Raw genomic sequence first — 19729 nt, forward strand, 5'->3', positions numbered from 1 at the left:
CAGTACATGGCTGTTATTCCTTGGCATGCCATTCAACATTCACCCCCACCCAGGAGCCACCTGTTTAGGGAGAAGCCTCCTGTCTCAACGTAGCCCAGCCTGCCCCACAGAGACACGCATTCCCCATTCCAGCTATCTTTGCCCACCTGCAGTTCTTTAAACAGAGATTCTCCTCCTTTTGCTATGCTGATACCGCTGCACCATTCTTGCATACACTGTGTAACACACCATCTCCTCTGTCAATATTTATAATTTCTGCATATGCTACTTTGTTCCCAGTCAAATCAGGAACTGTGTCTTCCAGGTCATCTTAGATGCTCCCACCACTCTCAGCAAGGTGACTGGCTCAGAACAGACAGTAAAATCTGCTAAAAGAATTCACTCCAGGGGCACCTGGACGGTTCAGTCGGTTAGGCGTCTGTCTTTAGCTCAAGTCTTGGTCCGAGGATCCTGGGATGGAGCCCCACATTGGGCTCCCTGCTCAGAGGAGAGCCTGCTTTCTTCCTGTCTCTCTGCCGGTCCCCCTGCTCCTGCTCTCTCTCTCTCTCTCTCTCTCTCATGCTCTCTCTTAAATTAAATTAATAAATAAATAAAATATTTTTAAAAATTCACTCCAAATGAAAGTGAAATGCCAGTAAAAACTGGCATTACTATTATTATTATTATTATTATTATTATTATTATTATTTTATCAATACTGCTTTTCTTACCAAAGTATCCACTTCGGGGGAAGACATTCATCTAAATGTGCAAGATAAAGTTCATGTGTGCTTCACAATGGCTCTTAGTTCTTTGGATCCTCATCTAAGATGTTTTCCAGTTTTAGTTGGCAGAGATGAGGAAGAGCTTAGGAAACAGGGGAGGACCATACAAATGTTGATGATAGAGTAAAATTTGGCAGCCATTCGATTAATTTCTTTTTCTTTTTCAGTGAAGTATGACACACATCTTTTTTTTTTTTTAAATATGAGACACATCTTAAGTGTAATCTTTGCTTTTTTGCCACCACTCAGATCAAGATATAGAACATCTTTTCATTTTAGGGGCATCCAGGTGGCTGAGTCAGTTAAGCCCCTGACTTTTGATTTCAGCTCAGGTCTTGATCTCAGGATAGTGAGTTCAGCTCCACACTGGGTGTGGAGCCTACAAGAAGAAGAAGAAGGAGGAGAAGGAGAAGGAGAAGGAGAAGGAGAAGAAGAAGAAGGAAGAAGAAGAAGAAGAAGAAGAAGAAGAAGAAGAAGAAGAAGAAGGAGATTTGATTTTACAATGAATGTATTTCTACCTTTTTTTTTTTTATTTCTACCTTTAAATATCCCCCAAACCATTTTCTCCTTTCAGCCCTCCACACCTACCCCACTGCAAGTCTGAAGTCAATCACTTGCAAATAAGTCTACCTCTCTTCTTTCCTTAGTTCCTGGCTCATGGCAAACACTTGAATGATTGAATGAATGAATCAGTGAATGAATATAATGTACAAATATTGTTAAATGAAGAGACCCAGTTTGGAAGGAAAGGGAGGCTTGTAGAGTAAATGCTTCAACTTTGCCTATATCAGGTTCTGGAATTGAAGGGTACTTACTGGAAATTCAGAGGTAAGATTTTTTTTTTTTTAATTTATTCATAGAGACAGAGTGAGAGAGAGGCAGAGACACAGGCAGAGGGAGAAGCAGGCTCCATGCAGGGAGCCTGACGTGGGACTCGATCCAAGGTCTCCAGGATCACGCCCTGGGCTGCAGGCGGCGCTAAACCGCTGCGCCACCGGGGCTGCGCCCTCTGTAGAGTTTCAAAGGTAGACTTAGGGCACAGAAAATTTGAGTTTAGGCGGGTCTCCCGCGCATCTCCTGCCGCTCCCCAGGCCTGCTGGCTCTGCCTTAGCCAAACTGTGCCTCGCAGCTAGGACACCCTCGGCCGCCCGCGGGTCCTGCCAGCGGGGAGCCATCCATCTCTGTCCGAGGCCAGGCAATCCGACCAGCTCAGCCTTCCCGCCAGCCAATGGCCAGGACGCAGGGGTCGCGCGGGGCGCGAGTGGGAACGACCTGCTCCGAGTGCTACAAAGGGGGTCCGAGGGCCTGGTCGTGCGACTGTGTCCCCAGCCCGGCCTAGCCGAAGCCAGTGGCCCTCCTGCTAGTGGAGACCCGGGGCCAGTGCTTCAGTGTGCCCCCCCCGCCTGGACGCAAGCCCCTGGGCTCTCGGCTTCTGACCTGCCCTGGTGCCCATTCTACAGGGGAGAAGGAGGCGCCCTGAAGTCCCCTTGTCTACACCTACCCGAGACCCGCTGGGTCGCCCACGAGGGCGAGGGGAGGGGGGAAGTTAGAAAGATGGGGAGGGGCCCAGGGGACGAGAACAGACTGGAAGGCGAGGCCTCGGCCGCCGCCCCCCACTCCCTAAACCGCCCGCTGCTCTTCCCGAAACCCAGTCCCGGGCCGACTGCGCCCCCGCCTGCCGGGTGCTGCGCGCTCCGCTCTGCGCCCGCGGGCTCCCGCCTAGGGCCACGCTAATGAGGCAGTCTGCGGGGAAGGAGCCAGCGGCCAGGGCTCCAGGCAGACTGCCAGAGGCCCGGGGACGCAGCAGAGCCTCCGCCTCGGCGCCCACAGAGCCGGGCCAGCAAGCTTGGGATCCCCGGGAAGACGCCCGCCCGGCGTCCACTGTCCTCTCTGCGCTGTCCTCCCCCTGGGGGTGGGGAGGGGGCGGCTGCGTTGCTGTAAAGCCCTTCCCCGTAGTCCTTTAGCCACAGCGGACGAGGACACCCTTCTTGTCGCCTCTCTGCGTTACTATGCCCCCTCCGCTCATTCCTCTTAACCCAGTGCAGGCCCTGTGTGGCCCTAGGTCAGGGGGCGCGGGAAGGCCACCTCTCTCCAGCAGTTCTCCTTCCCCCGCCGGCTTTGCAGAAACTGCTGCAAACAGTTTAACTTTCAGAGCCTCGGTGTGCAACCTCGGTAAAGTGAGGAGAGCATCGCATAGTCCGCAGGAATTCGGCGGACCGGTTTGTGCGAAGCGATGGGCCTTCCCATTCCAGTCCCTGCATCACTGGAATTGCAGGGGCTCGCCAGGCACCACCGGGTTGCTAGGAAGCGAAGTTGCCCCTTCCGACCTTGTGGTCGTTTAGAGGCAGTGGATGGAGCCGGGCACCAGATGAGGCCGCATATTGCCGAAGTATTCCTGGAGAACCTCTCATTTCCCGTCTCTACACTGGCCCTCGAACTCCACAGCATTTAATTACATACTCTTCCCCCCCTTTCAGAGTTGCCTTTTTGCGTTATTTACTGGAACGGGTTATGTACACAGTGCTTACAATGTATTTGTGTACATAGCTATATCCTTATCATTTTCTCTAATTACAGAAGTAGTCGTGCCCATTATAAATATCCAATCTTAGAGTTTTATAATGTAAACGTGATAACCCGCAGGGACAGCCTCTATTAACATCCAAGGTTCGCTGCTTTCTTACTGTAGCTGCCGGCAGAAATTCGTGTGCCCACGCTGGCGCGGAACTCGCACTGCGGGTCAAGCATGCTGGTTGCTAGGGCAACGCCCTGTTGTCAGCGTGGGAGGCCGGGAGGACCCCAGGAGCCGGGTTTGGTCCCGCCCTGGAGGCGGAGTTAATCAGGGGAGCAGGACCTGGAGGGAGCGCGTTTCCCACTTTTCCCTCCAGGTGGCGCTGTAGGATCGCGGATGCGGCCCTGGGGCGGGGCTCCCCGCGGCGAATCGTGCCAACGAGGGGCGGGGCCAGGGTGGGGCGTGAACCTGCCGCCGCAGTTAGGAACGTGCGGAGGGAGATGAGCTGTCCCGGGTGGGACCGTTAGACTTTCTAGGGGACTTCTGCACAGGGACGCAGAAAGTGTACGCGTCAGAGAAAGAAAGGGAGAAATGAGGGGCACCTGGGTGGCTCAGTGGTTGAGCGTCTGCCTATGGCTCAGGTCGTGATGCGGGTCCCGACTGAGTCCCCCGCATGGGCTCCCCGCGGGGAGCCTGCTTCTCCCTCTGCCTATGTCTCTGCCTCTCTCGGTGTCTCTCATGAATAAATAAAAACTTAAAAAAAAAGAGCGAGAAACGGGAGGTTCTGGGACAGGGAGAAAGAAGTGGAGTTATGTCGCCTAGGAAGTCGCTCCATCCTTCCCGTTGGCCCCCGGCATCATCCCCTGCCCTTGTCTCCTCACCCTCCGGGCCTCCGTCTTCAGCCACCCCCTGGGACGCCCTGGGTCCTCTGGACACACATGCACAGTGGGGGCCGGCGGGCGCTTCCTCGCGGCCAGCACCGGGCCCAGCCATGGCAAGCTCGCAGGGCTCTAGTGCCCAGGACGTCCGCGGCCCCCGGCATGCCAAGAAAAACGGGCGTGCTGTTCCTCAGTTTGTCCAGAGGAAGCCTGACGCCCTTCCTTTTTGGAAGCTGAGAATGGATAAAGTGACTCAAAGAACCCCCAACAGGATCACCATGTGTTTACCATCTTTTGCTCCCTTTTTCCCGGAGGTTTGGGAAGTATACATTTAGGAGTATCATCTTTTGTCTCCTTTTCCCCAAATGTGCCCTATTGCACCATTATTACTTTTTTTTATTCTGCTACACAATCGTACCTAGCCCTTCCCATCGCATATGGGGACCCGTGGTATCAGTATCACACACCCCACTATGATAAATCGTCCCTTTCCCTTGGCCCCCCTCCCCAACACATGGCCACGGGGATAAATCCTGGACACCCTGGTACTGGGCGTCCTAAAGATGAGTCGCAGGCAGTGCAGGAGCCCTTATAAGAACTTATGCACATTTCTCAGGCCAAGAGAGAAGGAGACCATTGGCAGGAGACAAAGCAGGTTTATTAGGGCTCTGGGGCGAGGAATGCCTAAGGTCTGAGTTAAGGCAGCTCAGCAGGTTCTCGTGGCTGGAGGGGCAGGCCAGGGCAGTGAGAAGGGGTGAGTCAGTACTGAAGCCAAATCTTTGCATCTCAGAGTCCCTGGCCAGAGACCTCAGGAGTCAGTTCTGGGAGGGCCTAGGGATACAGATGGGTCTCTCCTGTTGCCTGGATCTTTGAGATTTTGCCAGGATTGGGGAAATGCTCTGGGGGCAGGGAGCCCTGAATGCACAGCCTTCATTTCAGTAACGACCATTTAATTTGTTCCTTGGCAGACTGAAGAACCTGGGGGATAGGGAATACAGCTGAGAGAAAGAATTGGATGGGGAATATCAAGTGCCTTAACGCTGGGGGTGCGGGGGGGGGGGCGGTGGTCTACAAGCCTGCTCTAAGTGTCCCTGCAATCCTCTGTCACTAGGTGGCAGCACCTCATCTGTGCCCGCTTTAGTGGGACCAGGCCAGCAAAACAGAGCAGTCCAAACTGGCTGCAGCCGGCTCCCGGCTCAGGCCTGAGCCTGCCTGGCCTTGCACAGTCCCCAAGTCTGCAGCCAGGGGTGTGGCAGCAGGCCTGGTCTCCCCCAGGCCGTGTCATTCCAGCGCCCGCCCACAGTGCCACGACTCGGCAGAGACTAGGCCCAGACCAGATACTTCCTGTGCCCAGACAGCTCGGCAACCCCCTAGCTCTGGCCTGGGCTGGCAGTGTATCCTTAACACCCCACCCCAACTCCCTGCTGATGTGGCACAGCTGGCAAAGGGGGGCTGGCCTAGTGCTGCCACGGGACACCTGCATTCAGATGCGTTCATTCTCACATCCTGGGGAGGAAACAGCCTGGTCAGGGACTTAGACAAATCCATTCAAGTGTGCACGAACACAATGCCAACATGGTGGGGACCCCAGGTTTGTCCCTCAGATCATCTTTGCAGCCATCAAGCCTCATTCCCCTCTGAAGAAGTCCCATGCCACGCTGTACATCTCTTCCTCCTGCACAGTGTCCCTCCTCTCTCAGGGGCAGCCTGGGCCTGGGTTTCTCCTGCTTCTCCTAGCCAGAAACGAACTATCCCTTCATGTCCTCTCCCAGTCACTACCTACACCTTCCTTCGTTCTTACTCAAGAATTCCATTAAAGTGCTGTGTCTTCATTCTCTCCCCCTTTGGAAAAAATAGGAGCTGAGCTAAAAGCTTTCCCTGCATTAGCTCTTCTAATTCTCGTAACAACTCTCTCAGGAGTGTCCCATGATTGTGTGAGGCCCAGAGAGGTTGAGTAACTTGCTGGAGGTCACCCAGCTTGCAGGTGGGAGGCTGGAACATCCATCCTGGGATGACTCACACCTGCACCTGTGTTCTTAATGGCTCTGCTCAGTGCTCTCCAACCTCTTTCTGACCTGAAAACTGCCATGTGGCTGCCTTCATTCCAGCAAGGTGTGAGGACACATAGGAAATTGGGAGGAGGGAGAGGCAGAGCAAGCGGCAGGGGCAGTAAAGGAGGGGGGCATGACACCTGGGGCTCCATGCAGGATGGCTTGGCTCCACCCCTGCCTTAGCTGTCACAGCAGGAGGTAGTTAGTGCCCTGGGCAGGAAGTTCCAGAAAAGCAGGATTAGTCTGGGCAGAGAGACCTGTGGGCAGACAGAATGGAGGTCAAGCAGTGGGCCTGACAAGCAGGAAGTTTGCACAGCTGTGGAACCAGTCACGCCACAGATCCAGGCGTCTGCCCCCTGCCATACTTGCACCCCAGACAGGACCATGCAGAAGTCGGGTGGGGATGGACTTTTCCATGGCCAGGTCATTCAGGGGGCCAAGGGGGCAACTGGTGAGTGGTCGGTTTCTTAACAACTCCAGCAGGAACCCTAAACTGCATGGGGTGAGGGGGGGTTAAAGGGAAAACTCCCATTTGGTATCCTTTCTGGGTTTGGGGAGCACCAGGGGCCTCAGTTCCCAGAATGCTTTGGGAGACAAGTGACCCTGTCATCTCCAGAGTGGTAGCTCAGCCTGGGGTTTCCATGCAAAGCTGCCAAGCCAGGAAGTGAGGCAGACCACTGGTGAGGCACGCGTTGTTTATGAATCCCCAGCTCTGTCCCATCTTGGTGTTCCCGGAAGCCTCCAGTGGTTCTCCAAGAGACAGCCCCATCCTTTCCCTCCTGCACCCCTGACTTCTCAACCTCAATAGCCCCTGCCCCGGTCCCCCTGGGAGGCTCTGCTCTCCTCCCTCTAGCCTATTTCTGGCCATGGCAGATGCAGGGGGCCTACCTGGGCCACACTCTGTTCAGTCAGGCTGCTGTCATCGGCCTGCAGGGAAGCAGTGTCAGAGGGTGGTCAGGCCGGGGGAGGGGACAGAGTGAAGAAAGAGTCTTTGGGGGTGGTGGTGAGGTGAGGCAGTGGTTAGGGGACCCAGAACCACACTGGTATCGCCAGTGAGTGGAAGCCCTGGAGCCTGCCACCTGGGGAGCCAGGCCCCTGGGGCCTGTGAGGCATGGACAGCAAGGGCATGAAGGCAAATAAAGATGGGAGAAAAGACTTCATCCAGATAATAAATGCCAAACTAGGCAGGGAGAGGGTCTGTCTGCACCCCAATTCTCAACACTCAAGGCCAAGGCAGCCACCCGGTAGTCCTTGGAGAATTTCTTCCTTTCCCCACTCTGTGCTTCCCACTGGGGAGGATGGAGAGTGAGGTACTTGGTGATTCTACAGAGGGAGAGGGCAAGAGATCTCGCTTATTCACTGCCACCCCCACATGTGCATCAATCCAGGAGCTGCTTCTGCTAGAGGAATGTGGGTCCCTAGCATCCTGGCCCTGACAATGCTTGTAGGGGGAGAACCGGAGGCTGGAAGTGTGGGAAGGGCAGCCCGGGCAGGGGTGAGGATGGGGTGGGAGTGAGGGACATGCAGGAAGACTCTTACCCTAAAATTCACTTTCTGGATCACTTGCTGAGCATCACTCTCCAGAATCACGCTACCAGATGAGAGAGGAACCAAGAGGAGAAAATCAGTGCTATGACTCTGCCCTCTGCGGCCTTTCCCGGCTGAGCCCCTTCCCTCCCTTACCATATGCTGCAGGCATCCCCTCCAAGGCACCTTCCCACTGATACTCCTCAGCCAGAGCTCTCCCTCCCTATGGACAGCCCTCAGCTTTGATTCCTCTACACTCGAAACCTGGTGGTCACACACTTGGTGGTCATGGTTACAAGCTCTGGAATAGGGTGAGGGCAGTCCAGTCTAGAATGATCACAGAGTCAAAAGCAAGAGACCAACAAACTTTGAGCTCTTGAAAGTTCACTTCACGTTCTGGATCTAGGGAGATGGATTCAGATGTTGTGAAGGAAGGGAGGGTGCCTGGGGACCCCACCTGTTTCACTAGGATTCTGTGCCATGGGGTCATGCCATACAAGAAATAGAACACTTAAAACCAGGATCTGGGCGCCTGGGTGGCTAAATGGTTGAGCATCTGTCTTTGGCTCAGGTCTTGTTCCCGGAGTCTGGGGATCGAGTCCCGCATCAAGTTCCCCACAGAGAACCTGCTTCTCCCTCTGCCCGTGTCTCTGCCTCTCTTTCTCTCTCTCTCATGAATAAATGAGTAAAACCTTTATATTTTTTTAAGATTTTATTTATTTATTCTTGAGAGAGAGAGAGAGAGAGAGAGAGAGAGGCAGAGACACGGGCAGAGGGAGGAGCAGGCTCCATGCAGGGAGCCTGACGTGAGACTCAATTCGGGGTCTCCAGGATTACGCCCTGGGCTGAAGGCGGCACCAAACCGCTGAGCCACCCAGGTTGCCCGAGTAAAACCTTTAAAACCAGAATCTATCTTCCCTTTTGATAGATCCAAGTATCAGGGCTTTTCTTGGCCAGCAAGCAGTCTTGGCCCCATGCAGTGGGGGCACAGGGGAGCTTTGTGGGTATGGGCAGGGGTGTCCGTGAAAGGCCTGGTCACCGTGGGTGGGATGGGGGGGGTTGACTGAATGTTCCTCTTCACCCAGTGAGGCTCCTCTAGGGCAAAAGCTGAGTTTTTCTTTCACATCAATCCCAGGGAAGTGAACAGATATATCTTGAGAGCCTCTTTCAGGCCTCATCACTGGGACACCGGGCACCCCTTCACCAGAGATCCTTTCATCCATAAAGACAGAGACCTCCCCAGCCAAGGCTCCAGTTCAGGCACTGTCTCAACTGACACATCCCTGGTTTTCCTTAGAGGGAAAGTGAGCTCCTGGGTGGGGGGCAGAGACTAGGCCTTCTGGGGCACAGGCATAGAGGCATATAAAGCTTATATCCTCCCTCACACAGGCTCTTCCAAGGCCCTCATTTTGTATTTATAAATATAAAATGTGTGTGTGTGTGTGTGTGTGTGTGTTCCTTAAAGAGGTTCCACAAAATTGTATATACTTCTGGTCCCACTCATTTTGGGTTTCTGCCAATTAGCACGAGGCATTGCCGCAACAGGCAGTGGATGGAGAGGGAAGGAGGAGGGAAGGAGAGAGGGCTTGCACAGTACCCCACCTCCCTGAGCTTACAGTGTCCTCTTAGAAAGAGCACAGTCTCGGAACTATGCACATGGTGTCTGATCTTGGCCCTGCTGCTCCCTTGCCATGGGACGCTGGGCAGGTCGCTTGAATCTCTGAGCCTCAGCTTCCTCGTCTATAAACTGGATGTTATGAAAGAGGCACGTATTCATGGTGATTGGTTTCTCTTATCCTTCCCTCAGAGCCAGAACTTCTTTTTCTGCCCCACATCACCCGCGATGGAAATAGACTAACCGGCCCTTCTCAAAAGGGCTCCCGGCTTCCCAGGAATATCACAGCAGAGCGGTAGGAGGTGATGTTCGTGGGAAGAGAGCCGTGAGCTCCACCTGCCTCACCTCAAGTAATCCCCATATCCTCTGGGTAGTTATCTTATCCACACTGGAAAGATGGGGAAAGGAAGGCTGAGGGAGTAAAAGCAACCAGTCCGGTCATGGTCTAGCTGAGGCTGGGATGGAGCTTTAAGAGGGGAGGTGTGGAGGCAGCAGGGGGCTGAATGGAGATCTCCCAGGGAGGTGCAGAGGCCTGTGCTACCCCTTTTTTCCTGGGCACCAGAGAGCAAACCATTTCCCCAGACCCTGCCTATTCAACAGTTGGCCATAGTTGGACATGAGGTTGCTTTCTTGTTTGCTTGACTTTGGCTAACACTGAGATCAGCTTCCATCCTCATGAGCGGGGTGGGGGAAGGGAGGGAGGACTTGGCCAGAGAGCCAACAATGTGCTTGGTACAATCTAGAGCAGATGATCCCCAAAGGCACCTCCCACGGTGAGTGTCCCTGAGCAGCCCCTCTTCTCTGAGACCTCTCCTCACCCGCCATCCACAATCTCGTCCAGCACCAAGAAGGCTCCGTCCATGTTCTCCAGCAACCAGCGCTTCTCCACATTCTTCCTGAAGGCAGACACAGTTCCTGGACCTCTCCATGGCCAGGAAGACCTGGGTTTCTGCCTAAGTGAGGCAGACCCTCTCTCTCCACCCTTCCCCCACCCTTATCCCTGAGGAGCACGGGGAAGGAGAATGTACAGGACAGTGAGGGTGATACCTATGCAAGGGATTCCTTAGGCCCCCTTTGCCCAAACTCTCACATGTGGGACTGCACCACCAAGTTACCCCTAATGCATTTCATGGCTAGGTCAGATGCTATAGCTGTACGATAGTTAATTGTTTCGACTGTAGACATTTATTTTGCATTATGTTGGCTCAGTTTACCTAGGCCATGTTCACTGGGACAGACAGATACCAGGTACCTGAATGGGGGTGCAGTGAAAACCATCCTGAGCTTCAAGTCAAAAAACCTGAGCTTGAGTCTCTGTTCTGATATAAACAGACTGTAACTCCAGGCAGATCACCTCACTTCTCTGGACCTCATTTTCTGGCCATACCCTCACATAGCTCTGCTCTGGGGACATCAAGGTGGTCCGCTAAAGGGCAGGGGGCCTTGGAGGAGGGTGCTCTGGCTCCAGTCTTAAGTCTTTTTTTTTATTTATTTATGATAGATAGATAGATAGATAGATAGATAGATAGATAGATAGAGAGGCAGAGACACAGGCAGAGGGAGAAGCAGGCTCCATGCACCGGGAGCCCGCTGTGGGATTCGATCCCGGGTCTCCAGGATCGCACCCTGGGCCAAAGGCAGGCGCCAAACCACTGCACCACCCAGGGATCCTTCCAGTCTTAAGTCTTTTGAGGACTTCAGGAGGAAAGCAGAGGAAGAGTCCTGCCTTTTGTGATGTAGCAAGGTGGGGGGGGTGAGGGCCTTGGAGGGCAGAGGACCTCACTTACCTTAACACGTGGCTCAGGGACTCAAACAGACAGGTGAGAACGGACATGAGCATCAGCTGAGGATGGGTGCATATGGGAGGAGGAGAACAAGAGAGCTTGTGGTTGAGAAGGCCAAAAGGAGAATTCAGAGCCTACCTGTTTGGCTAGTTGTCCCTTTTCAGAGAGGATGGAGCTGGGAACTGCAGCTTGACCTCAGGGGTGCCCTCCCGTACATGGGCTGAGACACCCTGGAGTGCCCCACTGTGGGACACTGAGTGTATCCCTCCCTAGTGATAAAGAAGAGACAAAGGCTCCCTGCCCAGGACTTCATTTCTGGCTCCCAAGGAACCTAAGAGGCAACATGGAAATGTACCATTCTAGAAAGAATCATTCCAGCTGCTCCCCAGCCCCCAGAAGGAGGGATACCTAATGATAAGCCTTCAGAACCCAGCTTCTACCCCCGAATCCAAGCTCTGGACAGACCCTGTCACCCCAACCTCCTGAATTCACCTCATTCTCGTTGGAGGAGCCCACCACATACAGGAAGAGGTCAATGCTGCTCTTGTAGACGATGGTCATGCCTCCGAAAAATGCAATCTCACCTAGAAGTGGAGGAGGCTTTCAGGTCTGGCCACCTCTGCCGGACCCCTCTTCCTGATCTCCAGCCCTGCTTCTCTCCCCCTTTCTCCTTCTTCACTTTCCAAGGAACCCTTGAAAAGACTAGCACTAAGGATACCACCATTAGGCTATTTGGTGTCCTTTCCCCCAACCCCTACTCTACTTCTGGGGATTGTCTCATTCTGAGTAGTCCACAGATCCAGTGCAGGGGCAACCTTTGGTTCCCCCTCCCACCACATACAACACCTTGTTCCAGCTCCAGGCTGGTGGGGGACATACAGGTAGTTGACACCTTCTGCGGAAAGAGAGGTCTGGGTATGTTGGGTGGAGTGTGGTGGGGGTTAGAGAGGGATGGGGAGTGAAGGCTCCCCAAAGGGAGGGAGAGGAGAACAGCTGAGAGGGAGAGGAAAAAGAACCTATAAGGAAAGGGGATGGCCTGTGGGTATGTATGGCCGACAGGGACAGATGTGTCCAGATGGAGGGGATGGCGATGTGCATCTGAGAGTTCTGGGCAAGGAAGAGGCGGACACTTACTGTCAGTCCGGCTGGTCTTGTTGAAGACATTTTTCTCGAAGGCCATCTGCTCCTTCAAGGAGGGGAATGTATCATCATAATACTATGAGAAAGGGAAGGAGAAGGGATGATAGCTTTTCCACTGAGCCTGGCTCCTCCATGGGTGGGAGGCAGAGCATGGTCGGTGCTGGCCAAACAGAGCCCCATCTCCTGTCTGTTGCCTTCTAGGCCTCTGTGCTCACTGTTTTCACTGAAGACACACATTTTAAGCAAAGAAAGTCATAAAATATAGAGGAATTTTAAGCTCTGTATTTGGAGTCCCCTCCTGATTTCCCGGAAGCTTTTGTACATTTGGCTGATGTTTGGTGTGCTGAGGATGGGGGTGGTCAGTGGGTCACCCTGTTGCTACAGAAACCCGAGTCCCCAGGAAAGATGGCAGAGCTGAGGGCCCCTTATCACAGCAATGACAATCATAGCAGCTACTCCATTATCCCCATTCTGTTGATGGGGGCACAGAGGTGGGAAGAAGTCAGGTAACTTCCCTGAGGTCTCACATTTGTAAGGTGCAGAGTCAAGGATGGTCTAACTTTAGACAGGGTTGTGGTGAAGACCAAATATCTAAGGGAAAGTGCCTAGCACTCACTGCATAACTAGATTGATGCTTTTTCGTTTGGGTTTGGTGAACCTCTTTCTCTGACTCAGTTTCTTAAACTGAACATGGATGGGTCCTGCGAGGAGTAGGCCCCAGAGCCTTTGGCATGGCTATCCACCTCTGATCATCTGCAGGAGCAAAGTGTGACCGGCTCATCTTTCAATTTTCTGGATGTGGATTTTGCCACTTAGTACCCCATCTGCAGGCAAATGAGTAGCCTCCCTGCTGACTGCTGCTGTGGTGAACGAGCTCACTTGAGTATCAGGAAAACAAAAAGTTTCAGTCCCAAACGAACAAACAAGTCTATAATGCATTTCATAGCTAGTTTAAGTGCCATAGCCCTACTGTAGTTAACTGTGTTGATGATAGACATTTATTTTTGGATTATTCTAGTTTGGTTTAGCCAGGCTATGTGGCACAGATACCAGAGAACTGAATAGTTGGTGCAGTGAAAATCAGCCTCCTGAGCTTCAAGTCAAAATACCTGAGTTTAGATCTGCGTTCTGCTAGTAATACTTGTGACCTCGGACAACTCATTTGGCTTCTCTAGGCCACATTTTTCTTCATTTGTGAAATGAGAGAGTCAGATTGTATAGTCTCTAAGACCTTGTCAGGTTCTAAATTCTCAGGCTCCTCAGATCAATCCTTAGTGTTTCCCAAACTGCAGAAGAAAAGTGGACATTGCTCATATAGCATGTGAGGGCCAGGACTCCTGGGTTCCAGGCTCAACACTCCCCTGACCTCTCAGGGGGCCCCTTCCATGCTCAAGGTCCAGCTGGCCAGTGGAAAGAATGATGAGAAGCCATTTCAGGGAATGTGAGTAGAAACAGAGGAGCCACACTCCCCACCCCAGGGGCCAGCTGTCTCACAAGGCAGGAGGATGGACAGAAGGACCTTTGGAAGGGTCTGAGTTGCTCTGAGTCACAGAGCCCACAGTAGGGTCTCTCCTGGGATGGAAGGTTCAGCTGGGTGGGGACTCCTGTTCCTGGGGCTGTGGCACAGTGTCCTCAGGGGCCTTCCAGGGAGGGTGGGAGGTTACCTTGGCCAGGAGGCGGTGTCCATCATTATCTAGGATGAAAACAGCCTTGATGGTGTAGAGGGAAGGTTCCTGCAACTGACACCAGGGGAGAGCTCCGTTGGCTCCTGACCCAAGGCAGACACCTGCCCTTGGCTCTATGGCATCTGCTGGCCTCAGGAGTCCATCCTCAAGGTCCAGCGACCCGAAAGGTCCACAGCTGGGTCTGGCCCAACCCTGGGCTACACAGGCCAACTCCAGTGCCTGCTCCACTCCCGGGCGGATGTTCCACTGCAGGCCCCGGGTGGGCGCTGTGCCCATTGGGTGCAGAAGGTCCGTCCGGGCCCAAGTTCTGTCATGCACTGACTGCTCCAGAGCCCGAGTCGGAGTGTATCACAGAACCTGGGCCGGGGGGACAGCGGCGCCGAGCCTCCTCCTTCCAGCGGACCCCGGGCCAAGGCTGGACCCGCGCTCTCAGCGCGCCCCCAGCCCCCTGGCCCGGGGAGGGGAGCCCCAGGAGCCCGCAAGTCAGCCCCCCGCCCCCAAGAGCTCGAGTCGCGGGCGCTCCCCGCCGCCCCCCCCCCCGCCCCGCAGCCGAACCTCGGTCCACCCCCACCCCCCAGCCGTGCCCATCGCCACTCCGAACTCATCCAGAACTTCAGTCCCCCGCGCACTCGGGCCCGGCCTCCTCGCCGCTCCGCGCCCGGAGAACTTCTGCTCCCCTGCCCTGTCCCGGGCCCCCTCCCCGGGCGCTCGGCGGGGCCCCCAAGTTCCCCGGCGCTGGCGCGCGCGTCCTCAGTGGCGACCCCCCTCACCCCGCAGCCGGGCCCCGGTGCCCGCCCGCTCCGTACCCGCAGCCCCGCCGGCTCCCCGGCTCGGACGGGCGGCGCCGGGCCCCCGGCCTGGGCCGCCGCGGCCCCCTCCCCCGGGTGCGGACGTGGCCAGGCCTCCGGCCGCTGCATTCCGCTCGCCGCCTCGCGCTGACAGCGCCGCCCGCCGCCCCGCCTCCGCCCGCCCCGCCCGCCGGGCCGCCCCCCGCCGCCGCCGCCCGTGCAGCCCCCGCGGCCCGGGCCTCGCGCCCTCCCCCGGGGCCCCGCGGTGCGTGTCTTTCCCTCTCCGCGTGGCCCCTTCCTGCCACCCGCGCACCCGCCGGCGCCCCAAAGCCCAGCTCTGCTTCCCCGGCTTCTCCTCTGCGCTCCCCGCACCCCCCCCCCGCCCCGGTTTCGCCCGGTCCAGAACTCTCCGAATGTTCGGGCGTCCCGGGACCAGCCCTGCTTTCCCCTGCCGCCGGCCCCCTGGCCCGTGGGGTAGGCCGGCTGCGGTGTCCGCAGGCTGCCCCGGGCCAGCAGAAAACACCCGCAAAGCCCAGGTTTGTCTCTGAACTCCTGGTAGATTCCTGGGTGACAAAATATCTCAGGTCATTCCCCTCCCCCGCTCAGGACAGGTTCTAGGAGTGAAGGCAGGCAAGAACAGTTCTAGGGAGACCCCTCTCTGCAGAAAAGTTTCTCCCACTCCTCAGGAAGGGGAGCCATGGCCCAGACACCTCCCCAGGTTCTCCCAAGGCACAGACAGGAAGGACAATCTGGGGCAGGACAGATGCTAGCAGCACAGATGCTTCACCAATGGCATCAGGGGTTGCCGTGCTTTAGTTTCTTTGGTCTGAGTACACGGGAGTTCAGACTTTCACTTTGGGATACTTCTTATGGCCAGTGGGAAATTCACACTCTAAAGGTACAAAGGCAATGGTACTTACCCGTTTGCCCATAACACTACCATGCATGTATTTTGCATTTATTTTTATTAAGATTTTATTTATGTACTCATGAGACACACACAGAGAGAGAGAGAGAGAGAGAGAGAGAGAGAGAGACTTAGGCAGGGAGGGAGAAGCAGGCTCCTCCAGGGAGCCTGATGCGGGACTCCATCCCAGATCCCCAGGATCTCGCCCTGAGCCCAAGGCAGTTGCTCAGACTGAGCCACCCAGATGTCCCTGTATTTTGCATTTAAACACCGTTACATTCATTACCTAATACAACTCACACCTGTGATATAGGTACTATCACGCACATTTTAATGGGTGGGGAGACAGAGAGTTTGTGTGATCTGCTCAGGATGGTACAGCTAATAAAGACTGTGTAGTTGAATGAGGAGGGGAGCCAGGTTTTAGGCTCAACATTGCTTTTTCATTCTCCTCAAGGCCTCTTAACACTGTGTACCACACCCACTCATCCCGACGACTGCCGAGTGGTCTCTTCCTCTGCTGAGGAAGGTCTTCTCACTATTCAGGGTCGACTTCATCATCAAAGGGAACCTAACCCACCAGATCTAACTTGATAGGTCTCTCCTGTCACATAATGTCTCAGGTCCCTACTGATTTCTTACATTGAACCTTTCTCAATCTTGAAATATCATCTTTACAGAGTTATTTACATACAAATGTGTATGGTCCTTTCCTCCACCAGACTTTGAGTCCTAGGAGAAGAGACATCTTGTGTCTGTTTTGTTCCGCCATGGAATTCCCGACACCCTGGACAGGGCCTGGCCTGTGACGAGTACTTAAGAAGCACTTGTGGTTTTTTGTTTTTAAAGATTTATTTATTTATTCATGAGAGACACAAAGAAAGAGAGGCAGAGACATAGGCAGAGGGAGAAGCAGGCTCCCCATAGGGAGCCTGAAACACAACTTGATCCCAGATCCCAGGATCACACTCTGAGCCGAAAGCAGACGCTCAACCGCTGAGTTACCAAGGCCTCTCTTAATGAGCATTTCTTAAGTGAATGAGTAAATGAATTCAAGATGAGGAAGATGGCTTATAGTCAGACTACGTATTTTAAATAAATAATAATAACGCACCTGTCAGTGAAACTACTTTATGTGCTATACAAATATGTATTGAGTGCTGTGTACCAGCTACTTTTCCAGTCACGGGGATACAACAGTAGACAAAATAAGCAAAATCTAGTTTCACAGAGCTTATATTCAAGTGTTTTTGTGTGTGTGTGTACATATCTGCGCAAATCAGGTAAGCCACACACACAAATAAGAGAGGTATTGCGTGAGTTGGTGATACATGCTACAAAAAGATCAGGAATATGAGGGGTTGGGGAATGCAGGGCAGAATGGCACTTTCATTAGGGTCATTTGAGAAAGGTCTCAAGAAGGTGACATTTGAACAAAGAGCTGAAAGAGGAAACAGTGAGCCACGCAAACATCTGAGGAAAACATCTGCCGAACCTCTTTCTATGATGATTTAGAAGACACATCTGAATCTTCCTTGCAGGCTATCAGAGTTATAATAGCGAACATGAATCAACACTATTTGGTGCAATAGGGGGAAAAGATGTAGTGTTTTATTTGTTTGGATTCCAGATCAACAGAAGTTATGTCAATGGTCATGCCGGCTTAGTGTGTAATAGAAGAATACTGATTTGATTATTTTGATCCCCTAATTTTTGTCAGCTAGTTCATTTTTAGCTCATATTTACAAGGACAGCATCAAAAAGCCTCCAGGGGGCATTTCCTAGCCTCTGCTTGGCATATGGTACCCACAGTGGGAGAGGGTCAGTTTGCAGAAAGAGGGAGGTGGAAGGCCTCAGTTGATAGGGTACTTAGGGAGCCAATGTGGCTCTGTGGGGAGCAGGGGTGGGGGGAGCTGGTTACAGGAGAGTGAATGAGAAGCCACTGGAGAGGGGCATAGGGGCTGGGATCAGAGAGAAGGCCTTGGAAGGAAGCGTAGGAAGCACAAAATCTGCCTCACTACCACCTCTACCTCCACCTTGGTTGTTGCTATAGTTGTAGTCACCGGGATCTCTTTATCTCTTCATGCTGTGCTGAAAAAATAAATTCAGAGACCTCCAGGTAACTTTTCCAGAAAGAGATTCTCCCCAGGGATGGTTTCTCCTCTAAACTCCCTCAGCAGAGACCTCAGGACTTTCTCTCTCTGGGTCCCAGCCCAGAGTGTCCTTTTAATGGGGTTTTATGTAAAAATACACCTGAGTAGTGTGCAAGTACAACAGATGAGAAGCAGCTGGAGAGGCTCCCTGGCATGAGGAAGCATGTGTTCTTCTTCAAAAAGAACACAGCCTTGAGTTCCCCGGCTCTCTGCTCCCTTCGGGGTGGGTGTGCTTGGTTTGGGGGTGGTGGTGTGAGGGCCTGTGCACATGTCTAACCAGCTGGAGTCTGTAAGTAGCTGGACTCTGCAATGGTTCCGAAAACTAAACCCAGGTCCTTACCCTTGGGAGTCTCTGGGAGGCTAGTGATTCACATGGGCTCCCCTCTGGGCCTTGGTAAATCTTGGAGGTGAGACCATTCTGTTTCCTCTGACTCACTCTCCTGCTGCCACATTTCTGTGCTGTCCTAGGATTTGGGCATCTGTTCTTGTGTGACAAGAAGAAACAGCTCCCTTGGGTAACAGACTCTCTTTCTCTGTCTCTCTTTTTCTCTCTCTCTCCTTGCTATAATGTCAAGAGGGGGAGGTGTGTGTGTGTGGAATTCGAGGTGTGGATGTGTGTGCTTATGGCATCCTCCAGAGAGAAGACGAAAGCTTCTGTGCCGTCTGCAGGATGAGTTTCCAGTTGACTATCCTAAGGACAGCTCTCATTTCAAGGCGTTTGACTTTCTCTGGGATAATAAGGTTGTAGGGTGGATGGAGAGAGAGTTGGGCAAGAAAGGAGCCTCATGCTCAGCTATTCCCAGGCACAGGTGGCTTTATATACAGAATCTGATTTTTTTTAAGTAGGCTCCATACCCAATGTGGGCTTGAACTCATGATCCTGAGATCAAGCATTGCATGCTCTACCAAATTATTCAGCCAGGTGTCCCACAGGACCTGATTTTTAAACCTTGTGAATCTGCATATTGGTTATCTCCACTGAGCTCAGAAGGGCCCAACAAGTAAGTGAGAGAGCCAGATTTTTGAACTCAGCTCTGTGTCCCAAACACCCACTCTTCCCACCTCACAATAGCACCTCCCTGACAATTACCCAACATTGTTGGGACAATGTGGTGAGACTTTACAGAATGGCTGAACTCAGCTTCAGAAATTGTTACCAAGACATGAATGAACAATGAGGTGTTTTCATTGGATAGTTCAAGGAAGAGAGTATTTTAGGACTGAAAGAGACTATATCGTAGAGTCAGGTGGTGATTCTAGTCTATGCTCTTGCGTTACCACTGCTGTTCTTTTTTACCCAAATTGGTTTCTTGCTCCAAGCTGGTGATTCTCTACTTTGCACTTAAGAATCACCTGAGGAGCTTTTACAAAATCCTGATGCCCAGGGTTGTTCTGGGGGACTCTGACTTAATTGGTTGGGGGTGTGACCTGGGCATTGATATTTTTTACAAGCCCCCCCCCCCCAGGTGATTCTAATGTGCAGCCAGGGTTGAGAAGCTATCTTTTTTTTTTTTGGAGAAGCTATCTTTAAGACAGCGGACGTGTAGGGATGCCAAGGAGGTGCAGGGGTGCCCACAGAAGAGGCTGGCTCGCTGGCTCTGGGAAGAGCTTTACCTTTGGAGGATTTAATGGTAACAAGCTTGCTAATGATGTTTACCGTGTAAGAAAGGAGGCCAGATGTCTGGATTAGCTGCAAAACTAATTGATTTCCTTGCAAAACATGCTAACATCTAGTATTGACAGGATGTAATCCTAGAATCTCTCAGAAGGGCTGTAAGGAAATCTCAGACAGTCATCTAATACACTTCCCTGGATTAGATGGAAGTTGGAGAACGAGAAATATTTATATAGATTAGCAACATTTATTTTATTTTTTTAAAAGATGTTATTTATTCACTTGACACACAGAGATAGCATAAGCAGGG

General features: G+C 53.0%; 1 protein-coding gene across 2 annotated transcripts; it reads right to left on the reverse strand.

Annotated features, from left to right (window-relative positions):
• Positions 1-4790: 4790 nt before the first annotated feature.
• COPZ2 (COPI coat complex subunit zeta 2) lies at positions 4791-14897 on the reverse strand. Of its 2 annotated transcripts, XM_055336199.1 has the most exons (10): positions 14763-14897; positions 13936-14010; positions 12266-12347; positions 11624-11715; positions 11135-11190; positions 10166-10243; positions 7745-7796; positions 7094-7132; positions 6346-6462; positions 4791-5132 (listed from the first exon to the last, which is right to left on the reverse strand). In XM_055336199.1, the coding sequence occupies exons 1-9, from the start codon at positions 14871-14873 to the stop codon at positions 6385-6387; spliced, it is 663 nt and encodes a 220-aa protein (XP_055192174.1). In that variant the 5' UTR covers positions 14874-14897; the 3' UTR covers positions 4791-5132; positions 6346-6384. The 2 variants fall into 2 exon arrangements, with proteins under 2 accessions (XP_055192174.1, XP_055192182.1); XM_055336207.1 differs by lacking the exon at positions 6346-6462.
• Between the last annotated feature and the right edge of the window lie 4832 nt (positions 14898-19729).

Source organism: Nyctereutes procyonoides, unplaced genomic scaffold (assembly GCF_905146905.1).
Source record: "Nyctereutes procyonoides isolate TBG_1078 unplaced genomic scaffold, NYPRO_anot_genome, whole genome shotgun sequence".
NCBI lineage: Eukaryota > Metazoa > Chordata > Mammalia > Carnivora > Canidae > Nyctereutes > Nyctereutes procyonoides.